The sequence below is a fragment of the Panthera leo genome, chromosome B3 (genome assembly GCF_018350215.1).
Source record: "Panthera leo isolate Ple1 chromosome B3, P.leo_Ple1_pat1.1, whole genome shotgun sequence".
NCBI lineage: Eukaryota > Metazoa > Chordata > Mammalia > Carnivora > Felidae > Panthera > Panthera leo.
This window is the reverse complement of record NC_056684.1, coordinates 37193578-37217313: the sequence shown is the minus strand read 5'-3', so window position 1 is coordinate 37217313 and position 23736 is coordinate 37193578. Positions and strand designations below refer to the sequence as shown.

The window sequence follows — 23736 nt, the reverse complement described above, 5'->3', positions numbered from 1 at the left end:
TGTATTGGGTGAGTATTAGTGTCATGCAAATATTAGCATTGAAAATACTATAATAGTGTTAGTTATCCTAAGAACACTTAGAGCTCTGATAATTTGAAAAACTTCTGGAGTAACAGTATCTTTGAATCAGCTTTCATGTGCATATTTTAAAAATAATTGTAGTTCTTACCCTGTCTTTTATAGGGATATTTCTGGGACCAAATGTGACTTCACAGTGCAGGTCCAGTTAAGGTACAGTATTGACTATAGTATAGTATTAAAAGTTAATATTCTTTAAAGGTTGTTTAAAAAATTGTGTCATTTTCAATAAGTATATTGAAAGTATTGGGTTTAAATGTTTGGATGAGGTAAGACCTTCTCCTGTTATGAAATATCCTAATTTTTATCCAGTTTAGATTTTAATATAGCAAGTCATGTGCCATACCTCTAATCACATTTCTCCATTTTGTGTGCCTTCAGTTGGTTGAGAAGCTCCAGCTAATGATACCTTTAAATGACGATAGTGTCAGCTCTTTAGAACTACACTTTTATGAAAGTACAAAGGCCTTACCTATATGGATGACAAACTACTCTAAATAGAGAACTAGTAATGGGGCGCCTGGGCGGCTCAGGTGGTTAAGCATCCGACTTTGGCTCAGGTCATGATCTCATGGTTTGTGAGTTCGAGCCCCGCATCAGGCTCTGTGCTGACAGCTTGGAGCCTGGACCCTGCTTCAGATTCTGTGTCTCCCTCTCTCTCTGCCTCTCTCTCTCTCTCTCTCTCAAAAGTAAAAGAAAACATTAAATTAAAAAAAAAAACTAGTACTTAGGTTAAGTGTATAGTTATGGACTAACAAAAACCAAAACAGTCTAATTTGCTTGATCCTGTATTTTAAATCATTAATTTAAAAGCAGTCTATTCTAGACATCTCTTGATAGTTTTGCAAAGAGGAATGGAAAATTTTCCAACATGGCTTCACAGTTTCCCCTTATTCAGCTTCTTTTCTTAGCTCATTTCTTCTAAGGCTATCTAAGAATTCTTCTATGTTAATGTCTCTCTGTCTTATATAAACCATCTTCTGGTACTCTTTTACTCCATGACTATCCATGTGGGAAACTAACTGCCCCAAACTGTTCTTGTTGCAATAGGAATAAAGAGGAAATAACAAGACAGTTTTTTTCCTCAATAAGCTGTTTTCCCTAAAGTGGGAAGGATAAGTCAAACAGATAGCCTCATCTCAATAACTGGATCCTAAGTTGTATGTACAAATTATAGCTACATTAGGAGGTCAGCAAAGAGGCTAAAGCACCTGCTCAGCGCTTCACAGAACAATATGAAAACCTCTGATCGTGACTTAAAAATAGGGTGCTGAAAACAAGTGAGAAAGCAGAAGGGAGGTTGAAGTCTTGATTTTAGAAGGCACTGACAAAGATGTTCCTGTGTAAAAGGTACTTTATCCTCTCTCAGGAGCAGAACGTGGTAATGACTGAATAAATTAAAGGACTAAAATATGATGCCATCATAATTCTATATTGCTCTTATCTTGCTTACTTCCTGCATCAACAGTTTTCTGTTTTGTTCATACTGATAATGTGACATTATTGTTGAAAACAGTGGTCTTTAAACAAGCTTGGAGCTACCCTGTGGGGTCTATATTGTGACTGCCCCCACCCCACACATACTCTGAGCCCAAGTAGTGCTGCTTTGAGCTTTGATCTATTTTGCATGTTTGATGTGTGGGTTGGTTTTTCACTTGGAGAAAGAGTCCCAAGACTAAAATAAAGTTTGAAAACCATAGCTCTAGAACAAGAGATCTAGTTCCTGTCCTCAGTATTTTATATTAGTATACATGCATTCTTTAATGCAGCAGCAGCTGTGGTTCACATTCCAAAGGAAGGTTTTCTTTCTAAGATAGATCAACTCTATTTCAGAGATTCCAAGGGAATCTTGAGGGTTAAAAAAAATGGTTTAGCCATTTTCAATTCAAATATATCTCCAGAACTTGAAAAAAAAGAAAGGAACCATATTGTATTATATTTGGTAATTGTTAGGTGGTTCTTTGTGTTTTGATAAAATGGTTATTTTTCATCCTTACTCCCATACCCCCATTACTACATCTATAATCCATCCCAGTGTATTATTTAAGTTGGGAGTGTATACCTATCTGCCATCCTAATTATAAATTTTTATCTAAAGCATGAAAATAATTTAGGGTCAGTGTTTTCTCTATTAGATTAGGGTCAGTGTTTTCTCTATTGGATTCCTAGTCTGTTTTCATTTATGTCTCTTTTCCCTCCCCACCCCCATGAACTTCACAGAAATTTTCTGCTATTCCCCCTTTTTTCTTCTTTTCCCTTTGGCTTGTTAGGGTGGCTTAGATTTTCACCTTTTACTTAAATGAATAGTAGGAGTCAACTTGTCATAAATCTTTCTTTTCCTATAGCTTCAGGCAGCCAAGGTCCATGTTTTAAATTTATCACTGCATTGGAATAATTTATTAAAAACTTTGTGGCATACTCTTACTGTTGCAATATAAAGAACCTCCTTTAGGTTTTCTTGGGATTGGAGATGATCATGTGAGCTTTGACATCTCTGTATTTTCATCTTTGTAGCTATGTATATTTCAAGAAAATCTTTGTAGATCAGTAATATTTAACCCTTTCATGGATCCCTTATCCCTTTGAGAATCTGATGGAAGCTCTAGATTGTTTATTCATAAAGATGAACATATATATGTACACAGAAAATTGTCCCAATTTGTGGATCTTCCTACACACAGATTCTACAGCCGGCAGGTCAAGACCCTACACCACAGATGTTGAGGGAAGATGTTTGTGCAGGATGAATATGTCACAGCATTCAGATAGGGTTCTTCTTGACATATAACTCACAGATGCTGTGAACGTTCTGTAAAGGTGGGATGAGCCTCAGTTGTATATTGGGAATAAGGAAGTTATTAAGATGTCTTAAATAGCAAATTAACAATTTATTTCTTTATCTGTATAAACGTGAACAGAATGAGAATTTACAAATTATGTAGCCCTCTATAGTTTTGCCAAAAGATTATGCATTTAATTTAGAAATAAATGTTTTCATGAGTATCTAAAATAGTATTTTAAATGATAATGCTATTTTTCAACATCTTTAGTTTTCAGGGAATAATGGAGTACCTTGGCTTAGTGGATAGAATTTGGTCCTGGGATGGACTTACAGCCTTTTCAGTATGCTCTGCTAAGAACCAAAACAAAAAGTTTTATAAGCAGATAAATTTGGGAATACTGTGTATTGTATCTCCCTCCTAGAAAGTTACAGTGCACGTTACCCTAGCTCTGAGAAGTCTATATTAAGGAAACTTAATTTAATTTTTGGATTCAGAATATCTTAAATTTATTCCACTACCGAGCTTTTTCTTTTTTTTTTTCCTCTTTAGAACATGCTTAAGCAAATGATTGGAAATAATTAGGAAGACAACTACAGGTTGATAGTCGTGATCACTGAAACTCTACATTGACAGAATTATTTACTTTCAATTTGTTTAAATATGTGAAATGTCTAGCGTTAAGTAGTTTTTATTGTTGTTAAGTTTGACAGCCTTTTAGATTAGCTATTGAACAGAAATATTGAGGTCATCCTTTAAGAATGGAAGTTAAACTTGTCCTTTATTGTTTAGGTTTTGTTTATCAGAAACCAGTTGTCCACAAGAAGATCACTTCCCACCCAATCTTTGTGTGAAAGTGAATACAAAACCTTGCAGCCTTCCAGTAAGTCCTAAAAGTTATTTTTTAAATGCATTGCCAGCATAGCATGCGTAAGTCATGACAGCTGTCGTTAAATCATAGTTTTTCATTAAGAAAGCATCCTTAGTTTGGATATATATTCATGTGACTGAGTGAAACACTTGTACCAATTGTGTACAATTAACAGCTGTGACATTAACTATGGAGACCAAGTTGAGGAGGTGGAGTTGGGTGTGGTAACTTTAGTGTCATTCTGGATTTGAGGGGACAAGAAATTGTTGCAACAAAACCTCAGCGGCACTCATGTGAATCTGGAAGCCTACAGTAGAACAGAGGAAGAATGCTGTGGGGGGGATGTTTTCGGTTACGTTTAAGACGTTCTTTATACCCTTATCTGAGCTCTTAATGAATTCATCCTGATTCTTAAGTTTTAGACATTTTTAAGTTCTATCGCTAGTATTTTTCTCTGGCTTACTATAGAATGAGATGACAGGGTTAATGTAAACTCTTGTAAATGTTTGCTTCTCTACTCTTTAATGACAATATTCATATTTTCTAATATGTAGTTTGTGGGGTTTTTTCGCTTGTTTTAGGAATAGAAGTGGAAATGATTGTGGAAATAAGTAGAAATAAATTACATTTTATTCTTAGGGTTATCTTCCACCTACAAAAAATGGTGTGGAACCAAAGCGACCCAGCCGACCAATTAATATCACCTCACTTGTCCGATTGTCCACAACAGTACCAAACACCATTGTTGTTTCTTGGACTGCAGAAATTGGAAGAGTAAGTAAATTTTTATTTCTACTAGATCTTAGTATTATGAGGAAGGGTTAATCTCCTTGGCTACCTGAGCTTATATGTAAATTATATTGTAAAGTGAGTTGCAAAAGGATTTATTTTTGTCTCACAGTGAATTTTCAACATGTTCCCATTTGAAACATGGGATCATCTGCTATTCAGTGTTTTATAACCTGATCCTGTTTCACTCAGCAATTTATCATGAATGTTTTTTATGTCATTACATGTTCGTCTGCATGATTTTAAATGGCTAGATCGTATTCCAATATGAGTATGCCACAATTGAGTCTATTCCCTGTTCTTGAGCAGTTAGTTGATTTATTGATTGATTGATTCAGTGCTATTTCAACGACCATCCTAGTCGCTATAGCTTTGCCTCCATCCATGATACTTTCCTTAAATTCCCAGAAGTGGAATTCCTGAGTCAAAGAGCCTGCAGAATTTTAAGAAATGTTGTGTACATTGACAGATTGCCTTACCAGAAGACATGCAAATTTCTTCTCTGACTTTCAGTGTTTATTTGTGTGCCTGTTGACCCATACCCTATCAATACTTCTTTAAAAAAAAAAAGTCTTCTTTAAAATCTACCAATGTTAGTAGGTAAATAATGGCACCAAGCTGCTTTGATTAGTGCTCCTTTTATTATTACTGAGATTGAACATATTTGTCTGTGTGATTTACATTTTAAAATTATATCTCTTATTTTTTCTCTGTTGCTATTTTCCTTACTATTTATGAATTCTTTATATATTAAGAGTTAAACTCACATATTGGAAATATTTGTTTTTAGTTTGTTTCCCTTTTATTTTCGTTCATGTAATTATTTAATGTTTAGAAGATTTAAATTATCATAGAGACAGTTTTTAACTAGTTTTTTTAAATAGTCTTTCCCCCTTAGTCCCCCATCACACTTAAGTCTGTCTGCCCTTCCCAAGCTTACATAAATATTTGTTTCTATTTTCTTCCAGACTTTTGAGTTTTCTTGTTTTACCTTTAAATATTTAATCCATCGCAAGTTATGTGTGGTGTGAAATAAAAATTTACTTTCATTTTTAAATAGCCATTTGGTCTAACACCATTAACTAAACAAATGCTGGTGCAGAAGCCAACATCACTATGTATCTGATTTTTATTTATCCTATGTGTGATCCTGAACTTTTTCTGTATTGTTTTTTCGTCTTGCATTCTTTTTCCAGGACAGTTTCAGAATGTCATTGATTATTTCAGTTTTATCATGTGAGCGCATATCTATTCATTAATTCATTTGAAATTTATTGAATGCTTCCTGTATGCCATGCACTATACTGAAAACTGGGAGTACCATAGCAAGGAAAGAAAGTCCTTGTTCTTTTAGAGCCTGATATCTGGGGGCCGGGTGGTCACACACACAAAGGTGAACAGTTTTTAGAAGGACTATGAAGGAGAGGTATGCATTGATTTTAGAATATATTAAAGGGCACTTTGAACTAGAGAGAGGTCGGGCGGGGCTTCCCTGAGGAAGCAGTGACTGAGCCAAGAGAAGAGTAGCAGGAAGCAATTTGGGTGAAAGGTTCAGAGGAAACAACCTGCACAACAGCCAGTGGCAGGGGACAGCCTGGTTCTTTCCAGGAGACTGAGAGGGAGCCTCTGGGGCTAGATTGCAGAGAGTGGAGAAGAGCCATGTACAAGATGAGGCTACAGAGGTAAGGAAGGGCCAGGCCATGAAGGGCCTTTGAGGTGTACTGTTAATGTTAAGGATATTCTCTTCTTTAGATTTTTTTCTTTTCTTTTCTCTTTTCTTTTCTTTTCTTTCCTTTCCTTTCCTTTCCTTTCCTTTTCCTTTCCTTTTCCTTTTTTCTAATGTTTATTTACTTTTGAGAGAGAAAGAGAGAGAGAGAGACACACACACACACACACGAACTGCAAGTGGGGGAGGGGCGGAGAGATAGGGAGACACAGAATCCAAAGCAGGCTCCAGGCTCCAGGCTCTGCCAGCATGGAGCCCAAAGCAGGGCTCAGCCTCAGGAACTGTGAGATCATGACCTGAGCCGAAGTTGGACACTTAACCAGCTGAGCCACCCAGGTGCCCAAGGATATTCTCTTTTTAAATGAAAATTTTACAGGAGTAAATATTTCTGTGTACAGAAGGTCACTCTTCAGAGTGGTAAACGGTTTGAATAGCATCCAGAATCGTGCAGAGAGGTCACTCTTAGGAGCATGCTGTTGCTGAAGTGTTAGTGGAGGAGGGCGTGTATTAGCCTGAAAGTGAGGGAGGCTCTGGGGAGAGTGGAGGTGTTGGAAAAGTAATTATGGGGAGGGAGCCATGTTTTCCTGCTTCACCCCCCCAGATCTTTCTGGGAATGTGAATGAGATTGCTTTAAATTAGTATATTAAGTTAGGATTAATTTATACTATTTAATATTTCCATTCCGAGAACTGTATGTTTCTCCATTTATTCAAATCCTCTTTTATGTTCCTTGGTAATTTAATAGGTTTCTTATAAATCTTCTATTTTTTAAAATTAATTCTGTGTTGTTTATTGTTATTATTTCTATTGTAAGTAGATCTTTTTTCTATTATATTTTCTAAAGAATGTATTTGTTGTTGGTTTATTTAAAAGCTGGTTATTGTTGAATATTTACTTAATACCTGAATTTTCATATACTGGTTCCAACAGCTTTTTAATTGGTTTCTTGATGTTTCCAGGTAGGCAGTTTGGAGTTTGAGATGTATCATTATGCAGATAATGATAATCCTAGTACTTATGTCATAATTTCTGGTTTTTGTTCTAGTGTGCTGACTAGAACCTTCAGAACAGTGTGAAATAATGAGAGTGCCAGTGCTCAACTTGTTCCTTACGATAATGAACATACTACTAGTGACCCAAGTCTTCATTAATTTTTGATAGAGCTTGCTTACATCAACTGTGTGCTCCTATATTGCTCTTTTACTGGATATCTTTGTGAGACGTGGATTGTGAATTTTATCAGCATCCCTTTTGACAACTATCCAGATTATATTTTTTCCTTTGCCTAATTAATATGTCACCATTAAGTTTTTGAAATCCTTTTAAATGTTTTACTTCTAGTATACCTTGGGGTTCCCCTTTTGGTCTCCCTTTTTGAAGAGGGCATTGAAAATATTTTTTGTTTTGTATTGTTTTGTTTTGTGTTTGTTTGTTTGTTTGTTTGTTTTTTGCCCGTGTGTGAAAAGCATAGTCTGTTGGGGGTGTTTGCAGTAAACTATGACTGTGGGAGCGCAGGGAGATGTGCTGATATGTATGGGATTAGAGGAGAGAGGAAAGCCTTTCCAACCTCAGAGAGGAGACAGTATCTTCAGTGATTTGATGGTTGTCTAGTCTTACCTAAGAGGTAAGATCTTCATGGAGACCCCAGTCTACAAGTTGGAGACCTTTTGAAGTAAAACATTGAAAGACAGTTGTTCTTTTTTTTTTTTTTTGAAAGAAAATTATACTTTACCAAAGCCCAGAAGATAGCTTATTAGATTGTTTTTCCATCACTAGTTTTAATTCAACTTGTAAAGATGCTCTGATTAGTGTAGGATCTCTTTATAGAAGTGTATCACATCAACCTGTTGTGTACCTTAAACTCACATAGTGTTTTATGTCAGTTATATCTCAACTTTATTAAATTTTTTTAATTTTTAAATTTTATTTTATTTTATTTTTTGAGAGAGCAGGGGAGGGGCAGAGAGAGAGGAAGAGAGAGAATCCCAAGCAGGCTCCACACTGTCAGCGCAGAGCCTGATGCGGGGCTCAAACTCGGAAACTGTGAGATCATGACCTGAGCCAAAATCAAGAGTTGGACACTTAACTGACTGAGCCACCCAGGCACCCCTATATCTCAATTTTAAAAAGACAGTATTTTTTGAAACAGAAGAGCTAGCACAGTGCTGGAAGGAAATAAGTGAACTGTATTGTAACTTTTTATCCTGTCAGGGTAATCACTGTATTTAGCATTTATTAAACTCTCTTTGTTTAGAGAAAAGTTATTTAGATATTGGTATAAAGGGCACTTAATGAGTAGATTATATCTTAATTATGGAGAAAATGTCCTGTGAACTTGATACACAATTTTGAAGACTTTTGAGAAGGCACTTGACAAAAACATCAGTGTAATGCAAATATATATGAGTAGTTGGGAGGTAAGTAGTAATTGAAGGGTTAGCAGAAACAATGTATTATCATTTACCTGAAGGAGATATTATACCACTGTAAAGTTTGGGGGATTTTTTGCTGCTGAATCTCTTTCAAGTGCTATAGAATTGAATTCTGTATTATCAGTACAAATGGCATTTGTTAATAAATACCTCACATTCTTTTTCCTTCTGCTTTTTTTAATTTGTTACATGTTTCAACTAGAGTGAACATACCTTTTCACTAAACTTGTAGTTGTGGTTTGTACTTGATCTCCCCTTAAAAAATTATATAAAGCCTGAGGGTAATTTCTAGTACTGAAGACTCAAGCTGTCAGTACATAATTTCACAGTGTTAATTAGCATTCCTCTAGTTTCTGTCATATTAATCAAATAAATAATAAAGGTGAATAAGGGTTTTTCCCCCCAGAAGAAGCCTTTCAGTTTTACATTAGATTGATACGTGTGCTCTAAAAATTAGGCAAGTTTTAAGATTACTTGTAAATTAGCTTCTTCGACCCTTCATTTTTTCCCCCCAGAAAATATGTAACATGTGATAGGTTTCTGAACTCCAAATGAAAATTTGGCCTACCAGAGGATACATGGGATATTTTCTCTTGTTAAAAGAGAGGAATGCATTTTTAAAAGTCTGAAAGTTGGAATATACGTTGGGCTAGGTTAGGAGAGTCAAAGGAAACAAGGTGCACAAAAGCAGGAATGGTAGAGAACTACACTGGCCTTGGCCATTAAGTCCATTGTCCTGATATCCCAACTCTTTCTTCCTGGTTTCTAGTGCCAGCTCTGTCACCAAACAGATGCATGATCATGAGCAGATGACATATCTTTTTGTGCCTCCATTCCATGAATCCTTTACTTAGAAAAACACTTATTCTTGTCTTTTATATAGGCCTTCTGTGAGGTTTAAATGAAGTAGATAGTATATGTTAAGAGTGCTTCAGAAACTGTATGTAGCTGTAAGCTAGAAGGCGGCAGTAAGTATTTTTCCTTTTGCTTCTCTCCAAACCTCTTGATCTTCCTCTTGATCCCGACACAAAATGGAAAGTGGGCCTTCTCATTTAGATCTCTCTCCTACCCTTAATAAGCCTCAGCTGTCTTTTCTCCCTCTTGTCCAGTCATGTACCCTTCTCTCTGCCTTGGCTTATGATGGACTATTTTCTTGGTTACCTTCTGCTGCTACCATCTCCTCTACCGGTCCTCTGCTGATAATGGATCTTCATCTATTCATCTGCCAAGCCAGCAGCTTCTCTTTGCGAATCTTTAATGTTCCCTCTGTGATAATGGCTCACATAGGGTCTTTTCACAACTAGTTAGAGACGTAAAGAGAGATGCGGTGGTATAGATTAGGAAGCCAAGCTAATTTGTAATTTTGTAATAGGTACTATTATTTAAATATATCTGTTACCTACCAAATGTGGTTTATAGTGACTTTGACATCTTATTGGCCTTGGTTTAGATTTAATTTTAATAGTGTTTTTTGTTTTTAATATAGGTGCCACAAATCGATTAGCTTCAAGTGTAGGTAGTCAGGTAATATGGAAGCATGACAGACTTGGCTTTGTTGCTTGAAAGTTGCAAAATTCTTTTACTTTTCTACATTTCACTTCCTCGTCCATAAAAATAGGTTTATGACCACCTCAGCGGCTTTTTGGTTAGGACTAAATTAATTACTGTTCATAAAAACACCTAAGATAGTGTCTGGCCACACAGTAGGTGTTTTAAGAAGTGTTAGTTTTCTTTCCCTATCGTTGCGAGATTAAAATAGATGTACTATATACTTACATATGTTGTTTGTTTTCTACATCTTTTTTTTTTTTTTTTTTCCAGAACTATTCCATGGCAGTATATCTTGTAAAACAGTTGTCCTCAACAGTTCTTCTTCAGAGGTTACGAGCAAAGGGAATAAGGAATCCGGATCATTCTAGAGCTTTAAGTACGTATAATAAACTTATTTCATTTATGTAGCTGAACTATTTTGGTAAAGGTTAGAGTAGTGTGCTTTCTACTCAATAAATTTTCAACAAAAGAAATTTCTTTTTCACTAGAGATTGTCATAGAAGATTCGAAACACTGAAAACTTGTTTTCTGAGCAAAGTAAATCAAGACTTAAAAATAGTTTTAATATCTTTATTATGACCTATATTTTATCTGTAATATCTTTTAATATCTTTATTATGACCTATATTTTATAATCTGCATTTTACTGTTCTTAAAATGAACTTTGGAAAGCCAGTAAATGAATACGGAAGATTATTTTACTAAAATTGCATAAAATAAATAAATGTTTAAGGGATTCTAGGAGACGGGAAGGAAATTTTGGTGTGTATTTCATGAGAATTATTTTATATTTAAGGCTTATCCAGGAAAAATGTGCAGGGATATGTGAGGACTGTACCCTTGCTTTAATAAAGTAAAAAGAGAGTCTGTGGGATGGTAAAAACAATAATGAAATAGGTTCCGTTAGTCAATTATGTGACCTTGGACAAGTCCCTCTAGTCTAGACCTGGACAAGTTACTCGTCTGTAACAAGAGGTTGTTGCCACATGATTTCTAAAGCTCCTTCAAAGTCTGGGTTTATAGTTACAAATAACTAGATGGTTCATTTTGTCGTGTTGAATTTGAGATGTAGTAAGGTCTGCAGATTGACTGTTCTGGCCTCGGTTTTTGAGGGTTAAGGCCAGAGGTTGGCAGCCTTTCCCAAGAGGTGAGCTTAGTTCTTTTATGCTTTTCTTTGTGAGAGAAAGATTCTTCATGGATGGATTCAGGGATGGGGCTGGACACTTAGGGAACAAAACTTTATAGGCAGGGGTTAGATAGCTATTCTTGAAGGATTCTTGATGTGAGTTGGTTAATGAAATCCACTCTCAGATTTGTAGTTAGGCACACACACGCTGGTGGAAAGAACTAATAAGGTAGTAAGGCCGGCCTTCCCCTCACTTTCCTTTGTGGCATAGCTTTTATCTTTATTTCTAACCTGTTTCTGTGCCAGAGTAAAAGATCCCACTACCTCTGAATAGCATTATACCCTCAATAATAGTTCATCGAAGGATTTTTCTGCATTAAAAGGATCCTTTTTTTTTAAATGCAAGTCATCCTGAGTCAAGAGGAGCATGATTTTGGCTAATGCCTCTGTAGACGTGCCTCAAAAGACAGTAGAGAGCTAGAATGACAGCAGTGTTCGGGGTCTACGGGAGAGGAAGCACCGGTTGGCAGAGACAGAGAAAAAAGGGACAGACATCTGCTTTCAAGGAGAGTGCAGGAGAAGAACTTCTCTTTTTCACATTTGTTGAAGTCCATTTCTGGTCATTCTACTGAGACTCTCCGTGTCTGCCACATAGTGCTAGAATCTCATGTAGTCAGTGCTGTGGAATTATGTGAGCTTGTGTGGAAAAAGTAATACCAACAAATAGGGCAGATGAGGCTGTTCTATTGAATAATAGCGGTGGTGGTGGTGGTAGTCGTAGCAGCAGTAAGGCAAGCTGTTTTTTGTTCCGGCTGTTAGCTCTTCTCCACTTGTATTTGTAGCACCGTCTGCGGGGGGAGTGGGAAGGTGAGCCTAGAATTACTTTATTTTCTGGAAGGAACCACTATTAGCCACTGTTAAATAATCAGAACTTCTTATTTCAGAGGCTATTTATTCCATCTCTGATACAATGCCAGGAGTGGAGAGTAGTTGCAGATGGGGTAGGGTTTTTGTGGCAGTTTTTTCTTATCTTACTTACTGGCCTGGAGAACCAATAAAACATTAATTTGGATCCTACCAGTAAGGCATTCGTTGTAATTGTCTAAGGAACAGATTGTTTGCCTTTACACTATCTATAAAGAAGTAACTTTCCCAACAAATTAATTGTGTAATTAAAAGATTGTATAAAACAATTTGACAGAAGAAAATGTTGACAGATTTCTCAGATATTTTTGAAGAATCAAATTACCTAAAAATATATTCACTGTAAGTCATTCTTAATCTTATCAGTAAATTCTGCTGGCAAAGTTGTATTCATCAAATCAGGCACTATTACGTTCTTGAAAGAATAAACTCCACAATATTGAGACTTTTCACAGAGAAATCTACTCTGGTTCATTTGATTTAGTAGAGTTTTGCCTTGTGGTTTCCACCTTTGTGTAGAGTTGTCCCCTCAATCACAAAGACAGCCCTTTACTATTTCTTATCACATTCCTATTCTGTCCCTCTTCCCTGCAGCAGTCATTTTAAACCTTGGTCACACTTTACACAAACACTATTCCCCCTCTCTTATTAGCACACTGCCATTGCAAGAAAATTGGCACTACAAGGTGTTAATTCTCTGAACTGCCCATTGCTTCCTTAATCTCGTGCCACCATAACTGCTCTTCAGCTTATCTACATTTGTAACTACCCTTACTTATTCTCTTCAGTCTCAGGAGTAAATGTCCCTTTTTCTGCTCAAAGGTAATCTTACATTCATTTATTCTTCTCATTCAAGAAATTATATTAAGAGTCTACAGTGTTCCAGGCACAGGAGAATATAGCATTAAACAAGACACACACTGTCTCTGCATCCCTTAGAAGTTTGTAGTCTGGTGGGAAAGACAGAATTAAATGATTGAACAAGTCATTAATGAATTACAGTTGTGACATGTGCCTTAAAGAAGAAAGACAGGGAGCTCTGGAGGTAACAACAGAACATAGTCCTCTCTGGTGCTGTGATTTTAAAGACAAGATTATAAGGATGAGGCAGAGTTAAGCCCAAGAAGAGAGGGGAATATGCTAAGAGACAAGGCCAGTGGAGCTGGAGAAGAGAGAACCAAGGAGGACAGTGGCCAGAGAGATAGCCATGGGGTGAGTTCATACAGATGACATAAAGGTGTCAAGGATAGAAAACCCTTAAAAGATTTTTAAGCAGAGTGACATGATCAGATTTGGGCAATAAAAAGATTGCTCTTGGGGGCACCTGAGTGGCTCAGTTGGTTTTGAGCGTCTGACTTTGGTTCAGGTCATGATCTCACGGTTCGTGAGTTCGAGCCCCGCATCAGGCTCGCTGCTGTCAGTGCAGAGCATGCTTTGGATCCTCTGTCCCCGCCCGTCCCCCCCATTCTCTCTCTCTCTCTCTCACATACACACACACATTCTCTCTCTCTCTCTCTCTGTCTCTCTCTCTCTCTCTTTCTCCCTCTCTCTCAAAAATAACTAAACATTTAAAAAAAAAAAAAAAAGATTGTTCTGAAGACTGAGCTGAGGAGGGGCTGGACTGATGTGGTGAGGCCAGTTAGGAACCTGTTGTCCAGGTAAGAGGTGATGGTGTCTTGAACATAGGTATTGACAATGGGCATAGAAATTGACAGTTTGAGGGGCCTGGGTGGCTCAGTCGGTTAAGCGGCCGACTTCAGCTCAGGTCATGATCTTGTGGTCTGTGGGTTCAAGCCCCGCGTCGGGCTCTTTGCTGGCAGTTCAGAGCCTGCAGCCTGCTTCCAGCCTGTGTCTCCCTCTCTCTCTCTCTCTCTGTCCTTCCCCTGCTTGCTGTCTGTCTCTCTGTCTCTCTCTCTCAAATAATAAACATTAAAAAAATTAACAAAAAAAAGAAATTGATGGTTTGAGAAGTGTTGAAGGGTAGCAATGGTGACGGATTACATGTGGGGAGGGAATAAAAAGAAGTCAAGGAGGAATTCTAGGCTTCTTAAACTGATTACATAGTAGTGCCCTTTACTGAAATGGGAAACAATGTGGAGAAGATTGGAGGGATCAGAGTGCGTGCTTACACTGGTATTTGAGATGTCTGCGAGACATCTGGGTGCAGATGCCCAGAAGTAGTATTATGAGACCTCGTTCCCTCATTTATCTGTTCTCTGTCCTGTACTTTGGCTCACCCCTCTCTATTAGCTCTTCCTGTCAGCCTTCTTTGTCAGGTCTTTTTCATCGTTTAAAAAATATAAAAACAAACTATTCTCTATCTAGATAGAGTTCTGACTTCTTCCTGTTGTGTCCTCCTACTTTTTTCAAAGAGTAGCCTACACTTGATCTGTCTCCCTCCTCACTGCAACCCAGTGTGCCCTTTAACCTCCTATCATTCCATTGAAACTTCTCTTGCAGATGTCACAAGTGACAGTCTGATTGCCACATTTAAAGTTTATTTTTTCAGTTTTCATCTTAGATATTTTTGCTACATTTCATACCAACCACTTTATCCTTGAAATTCTCTTCTGTTTCTTCTCAATCACTTACCTTCAGTAGATTCTCTTAAGAGAAGCATCCTGCTTAAGAGAAGCATTTCCCTGGGGTGTCATCCTTGGCCCACTTTTCTGCATACTTTATCTGGATATAATCACATCTGATCTTGTGGTTTAAATTAGCACATATCTCATCTGGGACCTTCCCCTGAGTTTCATATATAGATATGCATAGTTAGCTAACCACCTTCACAGAAACATTCTTTTGGGTCCTCAAATTCAAGTATTTAAAAATTTTTTAATGTTTATTTATTTTTGAGAGAGAGAGAGAGAGAGAGAGAGAGAGACAGCGCGTGAGCAGGGGAGGGGCAGAGAGAGGGGGAGACACAGAATCTGAAGCAGGCTCCAGACTCTAAACTCAGGGACCGCGAGATCATGACCTGAGCCGAAGTCAGATGCTTCACCGCCTAAGCCACCGGCGCCCCCCCCCCCCCAAATTCAAGTATTTAAAACTGAACTCCCTGAATCCTATCAAACTTCCAGCCTAAATACTTTCCAAATCTGTCTTCTCTCTCTCCCTACTGTCACTGCTATCATTTAAGCTCTCATATTCCGCCTTTATTTAAAAAATCTATTCTTAAGTAATCTATCCCTCTTCTTTCTTGGTCCCTCTTCCTATCTTTCTCCTGGTAGCGACCTAAGTGATTAGTACAGACCTAATCTTACATTCCCTTGCAATCCATGGCTTTGTAACATCGGTAGAGTAAAAACTCTAACTTTGTTAGCATGACAAGTGCAACTTTCCACGTCGTGGCACCTGCTTACCGCTTTCCACTGTTCTCTGTGTTCACCCTTACCCTTCCTAGTGTCATTTCTATTTACCCTTACCGTTTCCCAGTGTCCTCTCTATTCACCCTTACCCTTCCCAGTGTCCTCTGTATTCGCCCTTCTTGTACTTTATATTCCAAAAATGCTGGATTCTTATCTTTTCTGCACGACTTTTGCCAGCATTGTTCTCTGTGCCTCCGAACTTCCCTGTTCTTTGCCTCACTCCAGTTATCCTTCGTGTTTCACTTTTTCCAGGAGGCATCTCAGAACCTCTGGAGTAGATGAGTTCACTTTCAGCTAGCTTCCTGAACACATTTCTTTTAGAGCACATTAGAGATGGTCCCACTGAGCAGCTCAGCTCTCAACTAGACTCTGAGTTTCTCTGGGCAGGAATTTAATCTTATTTATCTTTGAATTCCTCATGCACAGTTCCTAGCACATAGTAGATCCTCAGATTTTTGTTGAGGTAAACTGATTTAAAGAAATCCAGAATAAAAATTTGGTCTCTGTGCCTGTTTCCTTGCCTAAATGAAGTATTGAATTTAATATATTCAGTTGTTTACAACCTTAAAGTTCTAAAAGGATTACTATAAAATAGTCTGATATTAAGGAACGATAGAACTTATTAAAAAAAAAAGCTAGAGCAACAGAAATAGAAAAATCTGTGATGATGGAAATGTACATCTGCACTGTCCCATGGGTTAGGTGTCAGCAACATGTGCCTGTTGAGTTCTGAAATGTGACCAGTGCAACTGAGGAACTGAATTTTAAATTATATTTAATTTAAACTCAAATATAGCCATGTGTGACGACTAGTTGCTAACTCTCATAGGTCATGGCAACAGAGGTTTTTAAAAAGATTAATTTTAATGTGGCTAGCTATAACTTCATTATAGGTCATATAATAAGATACTGTTACCACTGCACTCACAGTGACACAGGAAAACTTTAATTCCTAGAAGACTTGCCCCATGTTGTTTGATGTTGCAGGGTAAAATATTGTAACCTGTATTTATTTTTTCCTTCCTTGCCCTCACATTATAAGGACTTTGCTTATTTTATTTTTCCTTACTTGCTGTGACTAAATTTAACATGATTTTCTTTCCTGTCTCTCTTTTTTCTTTTGTTTTTTTTTATTGAAGTATAATTTACAAAAGTAAAAATTCACCTTTTGAATTGTACAGTTTGATGAATTTTACAGGTGTATGCAATCATGAACCACTGCCACAATCAAAATATAGAACGTCCTTCATCCCAGAAAGTTCCCCTGTGGCCCCTTGCAGTTCATCTCAGCCCCTTATTCCTAGTTCCTATAACCATTGATGTGATTTCTGTCTCTGTAATTTTGTCTTTTCTAAAATGTCAGGTATCTCAAGGCCTGCAGCATGGACCTTTTTATGTCTGACTTCTTTAACTTAGTATGATGGCTTTTGAGATTCATCCATGTAGGTTTTTTTTTCTCTTTATTACTTAGTATTCCATTTACCTGAATCATCATTTGTTTATCCACTTATCAATTGACGGACGTTTAGGTTGTTTCTAGTTTTGCACTGTCATAAATAAAGCTGCTAAAATGTTTACATTTTCCATATGGATATCCCACTTTTGTGGACATATGTTTTTATTTCTCTTGGGTAATTAGGACTCGGATTGCTGTCACATGATGACTGGCAGTTTCTTATAAAATGCATATGCCATTTTTGCATTCCCACCAACAGTGTATGCAATTTCAAGTTTTTCTGCATCTTCACTACCACTTGGTATTGTCAGGTTGCTTTGCGTTTCAGCTGTTTTGGTCAGTGTGTAGTTGTATCTCATTGTGATTTTAATTTGCGTTTTCCTAATGATTAATGATGGCTTCTGCTTATTTGCTATCCGTATAGCTTCTTTGGTGCAATGTCTGTTCAGATCTTTTCCCCATTTCTTTTTATATAATAGTTTGTGCTTTTTGCATACTGTGAAGTCTTTGCCTAACCTAAGCTCACAAATATTCTTTTTTTAAATTAATTTTTGTATATGATACAAGGTAAGGTTAGAGCTTCATTTTCCCCATATAGATACCCAGTTCCAACAACATTTTTGAAAAAACTGTCTTTTTCTGCATTTAATCACCTTTCAAAAACCCAATTTGACCATAGATGTAGAATCTGTTTCTGGACTCTGTTATTTTTCCTTGACCTATATGTCTGTTCCTATGCCAATACAACAGTCATGATTAGTGAGTCTTGAAGTCAAATAGTCTTCCAACTTTGTTTTCAGAATTGTTGGCAAAGTCAATTCTAAGTCGATATGTAAAAAGATTATGATACAGTATGTCAACTACACTTCAACTAAAATTAAAAAGACAATCTATATTAACCAAATAGAGTTCATCCCAGGAATATTAGGTTCATACAGTATATGTGAAAATCAATCAGTATAATTCACCTTCTCAGCAAACTTAACAAAAAGAAAAAATTACATGATCATCTCCATTGATGCAGGAGAAACATTTGGTCAAAATTCAGTATCTATTCATGATAAAATTCTCAGCAAAATAGAAGAGAAGGGAGCTGTCTCAGTGTAACAAATGATATTTACAAAAAGCCTTTAGCTAATATTATAGTTAGTGGTGAGAAATTAGAATGCTTTACCCCCATGATTGGGAAAAAGGGAAGAGTATCAGCTCTTAATATTTTTGTTCAGCATTGCCTTTGCGATCCTAGCTAGCACAGTAAAGCAAGAAAAAAAGCACAATAAAGCAACAGATTAGAAATGAATAAATAATTATTGTCTTTATTTGAAGATGACTTCATTGTCTGTGTAGAAAACAACTTAAAGAATCTATTAAAAAGCAACTAGAGCTAATATTAATTTAAGCAAGGTTGCAGAATGCACAATTTATAAATCAGTTGTATTTCTGTTAGCACTGAACAACTGAAAAGTGAAATTAAAAAAACAAAGAGTTTACTGTAACATCCAGAAGTATGAAATACTTAGGAATATGTCCCACAAAATATTTGTATTCTGAAAACTTCAAAACAATGCTGAGAAAAATTAAAATAAGACCTGAATAATGGGGAGATATAACATGTTAATGGATCAGAACATTCAGTATTGTTATTGTAAAGATGTCAGTTCTCTTCAAAATGACCTGTACATTAAATTCAGTCCAATTAAGATCCTAGTAGAATCTTGAAAAGTATCTTTACATGAAAGGATTGACTAAGATTGAGTCTATAAGGGCAAAGGCAAAAGCAAAACTTTTTTTTTAATAGAAGTTGACAAGCTGATTCTAAAATAATTTCATAAAACTGCCATCTCCTAGAGAAAGTGAAAATACAAATGACATTTTTAAAAAGAGTAGCAGTAGCTAATATGTATTGAGGGTGATATTAGGTTATTTTAAAGCATTTTGTGTGTATTAACTCATTTAATGCTTAGAACATTGCTATAAAGTGCTGTTGTTACCATTTACAAGTTGATGCAACTGAGGCACAGAAATGTTAAATGACCGGACTAAAGTCTGAATTTTAAGTTAGGCTGTATTCTTTCTTTTCTTTTCTTTTTTTTTTTTTTTTTTTAAGATCCTGTATTCTTAACCACTACTTCAGGTTGCCTCGCCTGTTTCAATTTCTTTGGGAAGTACTAAACACTGAACTCTGTTTTGCATAAGGTTGATATTATGGTCTGTGTTACTGCTTCATTTCAGTGAAAGTTTAAATAGATCAAGTCCATATTGTTCTCATTGCTGTTTGCAGGGTGGTGATAGGGTGCTGCAGGTATGCGGAATGGTCAGTAATCACATTACAATTCTATTTACATGTTTATGTTACTTTTAAAAAGATACTGTTTGTTAAATGTATCTTTATAAGAAAGGATTGACTAAGATTGGGTCTATAACGATACAGGTATAGTTTCCATAATTGACATATGATATATAGCATAAGTGATATGATAACTATATTTCCCAAACTAAAACCCGGGGATTTTATGCCTGTTCAGGTGTGGGATGCAGACTATGAGTTATATATATTTCAGACACTTGGAATTTCCAGACTAAATGAAATGACCTTTAAGCTTGGCATCAGAACCACATCTGGAGCTTTTAAAAAACAACCAGTTGGTGTCCCTCTTCCCCATTCTGACTCAGTGAGCAATTATAAGTTACAGAACTCTATAGGTAGTTCTAATATGCATCATAGTTGAGATTCACTAATTTATGGAGATAGATAGACTATCTAAAATGTAGACCATCTCAAAAAAAAAAAAAAAAAATCCAGATTGTAAAGATCACCATGTTTAATAAAGGCAGGACTCTTCATTCTCATAAATGGTTATCAGCACAATAGACATCTACTCTGAAATCATTCTTCCTTATCTGAGTACTTTTCTGCTCCCCATTTTCTTAATTCTACTATATATTAACTTTCTAGCCACACTTAGTTGTGCCACAGCTCTGAACTTCTAGAATTGACTATATACACAACCACTCCCACTTGGGCCTCCCCTTACACATACAGACTTCAGAGTCATTGTGGAACAATGTCTAAAATTATTGGAGTACTACCATTTAGGCATTTCCAGCCTCAACTCAGTGTTGAAATTTAATTAAAGTTCCAAATTGAAGTTTTCAGAAGTAAATATGTGTCTCAGGATTCCAGGCGAGAAGTATAAAGGTCCTTTACACTCCTTTAAGACTGACAGAAAGTAGCAGAATAGCCATTATTACTAGTGGCCTATCTCTTAAGAACCTCAGGAAGTTTGAACTGAAGAGACCCAGAGATTATCTAGTGTGTGAGTTCTTATTTGCTAGAAGCAAATAAGGAGAGGAGAATTGACTTGCCTAAAATATTAGCATAATTAGTTTATGGATAAATAAGTATAAAACTTAAATAATTATGTGGAAGAAAAGAAATTGAGCTTTTTTATAATTTGAAAATAGAATTAATAGAAAAATAGAAAAATTAAATAGATAATGAAAAATAGAATAATTAATATAGTGTATAAAATGTATTAATTATTTTATAATCTGAGCTTTGGAAAAATTTATAAATGTTGATAATTCTATTATCTATACTATTGATTAATTTCTTATAATATTGGTCATAATTTAAAAGAAAGAGCAACTTTATCCAGTTTCTTAGAATTATAAAAGGAAAAGATTCTGCCGTCAGTTGACTATGTCAGTTTACTATACAGATTTCCTTTATGTTAATGCAATGCAGTTTTTGTTCCATGGATGAGAAGAAGTTATAAACCATGTAATTGTTTTTATCTTTCCATTCAATTAATTGGAAATAATTGAACGGATTATTTTTGAGTTCATTTTTTTTAAGCTTCCTCATTTTAAGTTCCTTATTCTTTTTCTAATGTTGCTCCACTGATGTATCTTTAATCAACATGTTCTGTTTGTTTGTTTTCTCTTCAATGAATGTCAGTTAAAGAGAAATTGACTGCGGATCCAGACAGTGAAATAGCTACAACCAGCCTAAGGGTTTCTCTACTATGTCCAGTAAGTGTTAAACTAATATTTGCCTTTCAGAAGATTCAACATACATTTTTCTCCTTTCATGAAGTATTCCTGGTATTTGCAGTATTATGTTTTACTTTTGAAATATGCCCACCTTTGTCACAGTTTCTGAAAAGTAGAAAGACGTTATTATTTAGTCACAGGATTTGGAATCTAACCAAATTTTTAAGTCTATAAAAATTTTCTACTCTTAGTAAGATATATTTAAATATTGCTTGTGACTCATGATTGTCTCTCAGACTCAAGTGTAAAGTGTTCAAATAAGGAATATGTATTATCTTGGTGTATTTATTAAAATTGCATTTTTTAATGTTTGTTTTAATTTATTTTGAGAGAGTGAGTGAACAAGCGGATAAGAAGCAGAGAGAGAGGGAGAGAGAGAATCCCAAGCAGACTCTGCACTGTTAGCAAGGAACCTGACGTGGGGCTCCGAACTCACAGTGAGATCATGACCAGAGCCGAAATCGAGTCGGATGCTTAACTGACTGAACCATCCAGGCACTCCTAAAATTACATTTTTAAAAATAATATCCTTTCGAATAGAAATCTAGCCATGACTTACTCACACATTAAGTTTAACCATTTTGCCAACAATGTCTACGTTGTAAGAATCTACCGATTAAAAACTATTCTATTTAGCTTGAATAACTGCATTGATTATGCATGAAAAAACAGAAATGTTTTTAAACCAGAAAATGAGGTCAAAATCATTTGTACAAAATGAATATAAATAAGGCCCAAAGCATACCAGGATGATTAAACGTGTAGTGAAAAAGTTTCCCCCAAAGATGTGATAAGATTTATTTCTTGGGGGCACCTGGGTGGTTCAGTCGGTTAAATGTCCAACTCTTGATTTCGGCTCAGGTCATGATCTCATGATTCATGAGATTGAGACCCATGTTGGGCTCTGCGCTGATAGCATGGAGCCTGCCTGGGATTCTCTCTTTCTCTTACTCTCTCTCTCCCTTCCTCCCTCCCTCTCTCTCTCTGATCTTCCTCCACTTGTGCACTCTCTTTCTCTCTCAAAATAAATAAGTGAACATTTTCTCAAAAAGCTTTATTGCTTAACTAGTTTGATGTTAGGCCCACCAGTTGTAGGAGTGGTAATTGAATGTGGTTTTCATACAAAAATATGTGAAAAACTAGGAGTAAATTACTTTGACATTTTAATTACCTTTTTATAATTAATCAAATTAATCATACCTAAATTAGGGAGAAAGTGTGAAGACTAAGAGGACACAGCTGTTTCCTGATTTGCCTGGATTGTTCAGGCAGACTTGATATTGAAAGCTTTGAATATTGAAATCCGACTAATCTAAGACAAAGATGAAGTTATTGTATTCTTAAATAAACAAAGAATTGAAACAAATTAAATGTTATTTGTCCTACATCTTAGTCTTTTATAATTTATAAAATCTCAAACACAAGATGAAAAAGTCATTAGCTCTTGAATTCATTTATAATACTATATTTGATGAAGCTCTTAAAAAACTTTTTGCCTTATAATTATTGCTAAGGGAACCCATCTTCATTATTAAGCTTTTGTAAAATTACAGAAATACAGTGGAGTTAATAAAACCCACCAAATCCTATCATTTGGCATATATCCTTCTACCTTTTTATTCCTTATTATATCTAGTCTTTCTTAGGCAAATTGTTTTGACTCCAGCCTTTTTATATTATTATTAAAATTATTTCCCAAATACATGATGTAATTGCTGACAGAGCTAAAGGGAGAACTAGAAAGCAACACAATAATAGCAGAAAACTTGATACCCCACTTTCAGTTATAAGTAAAATAACCAGCCAGAAAGTCACTAAGGAGGCAGAGGACTTAAACATTATAGACCAATTGGACCTTACAAAGTAGGTCCAACAACAGTAGATTACATAATCTTAAGTGCAGTTGGAACATTCTTCAAGGTAGATCACGTGTTAGGGCACAAAACAAGCCTTAACAAGTTTAAGTCATACAAAGTATCTTCTCTGACCACAGTGGGATGAAACTAGAAATCAGTAGCAGAAGGAAAACATGAAAATCCACAAATAGATGGAAATTAAACAACACACTCTTAAACAACCAACGTGTCAAAGAAGAAGTCACAAATAATCAGGAGACAAATGAGAATAAAAACAAAATATACCAAAACTTATGGGATGCAGCAAAAGCAGCAGGAAGAGGGAAGTTTATAGTAGTTAATACTTAACGTTAAAAAAGGAAAGATCTCAAACAACAACCTAACATTATGCCTCAAGATACTAGAAAAAGAAAAGAAAAAAAAAAACTAAACCCAAAGTCAGCAGAAGGAAGGAAATAACCAAGATTTGCAGAGAGATAAATGAAACAGAGAATAGAAAAACAATAGGAAAAAAAAAACCAATGAGACTGAGAGTTGGTTTTTCAAAACAATCAACAAAATTGTCAAACCCTTAGTTAGACCAAGCAAAAAGAGGGGAGACTCCAGTAGCTAAAATGAGAAATGAAAGAGAAGATACTACAACTGATGATCTAATATGACAGAAATAAAAAGGATTGTAACAAACTACTATGAACAATTATATTCCAACAGACTGGATAACTT

The 23736-nt window shown here is 35.9% G+C and overlaps 1 protein-coding gene across 7 annotated transcripts in view; it reads left to right on the top strand.

Moving 5' to 3' along the window:
• PIAS1 (protein inhibitor of activated STAT 1) overlaps positions 1 to 23736 on the top strand; it is a 120902-nt gene that overhangs the window by 79772 nt on the left and 17394 nt on the right. For all 7 annotated transcript variants that reach the window (XM_042941594.1, XM_042941596.1, XM_042941592.1 and 4 more), the window contains exons 4-8: positions 184 to 231; positions 3651 to 3741; positions 4369 to 4503; positions 10498 to 10603; positions 21063 to 21136. In XM_042941594.1, coding sequence (XP_042797528.1) covers positions 184 to 231; positions 3651 to 3741; positions 4369 to 4503; positions 10498 to 10603; positions 21063 to 21136 — 454 coding nt within the window. The remainder of the gene's footprint in view (positions 1 to 183; positions 232 to 3650; positions 3742 to 4368; positions 4504 to 10497; positions 10604 to 21062; positions 21137 to 23736) is intronic.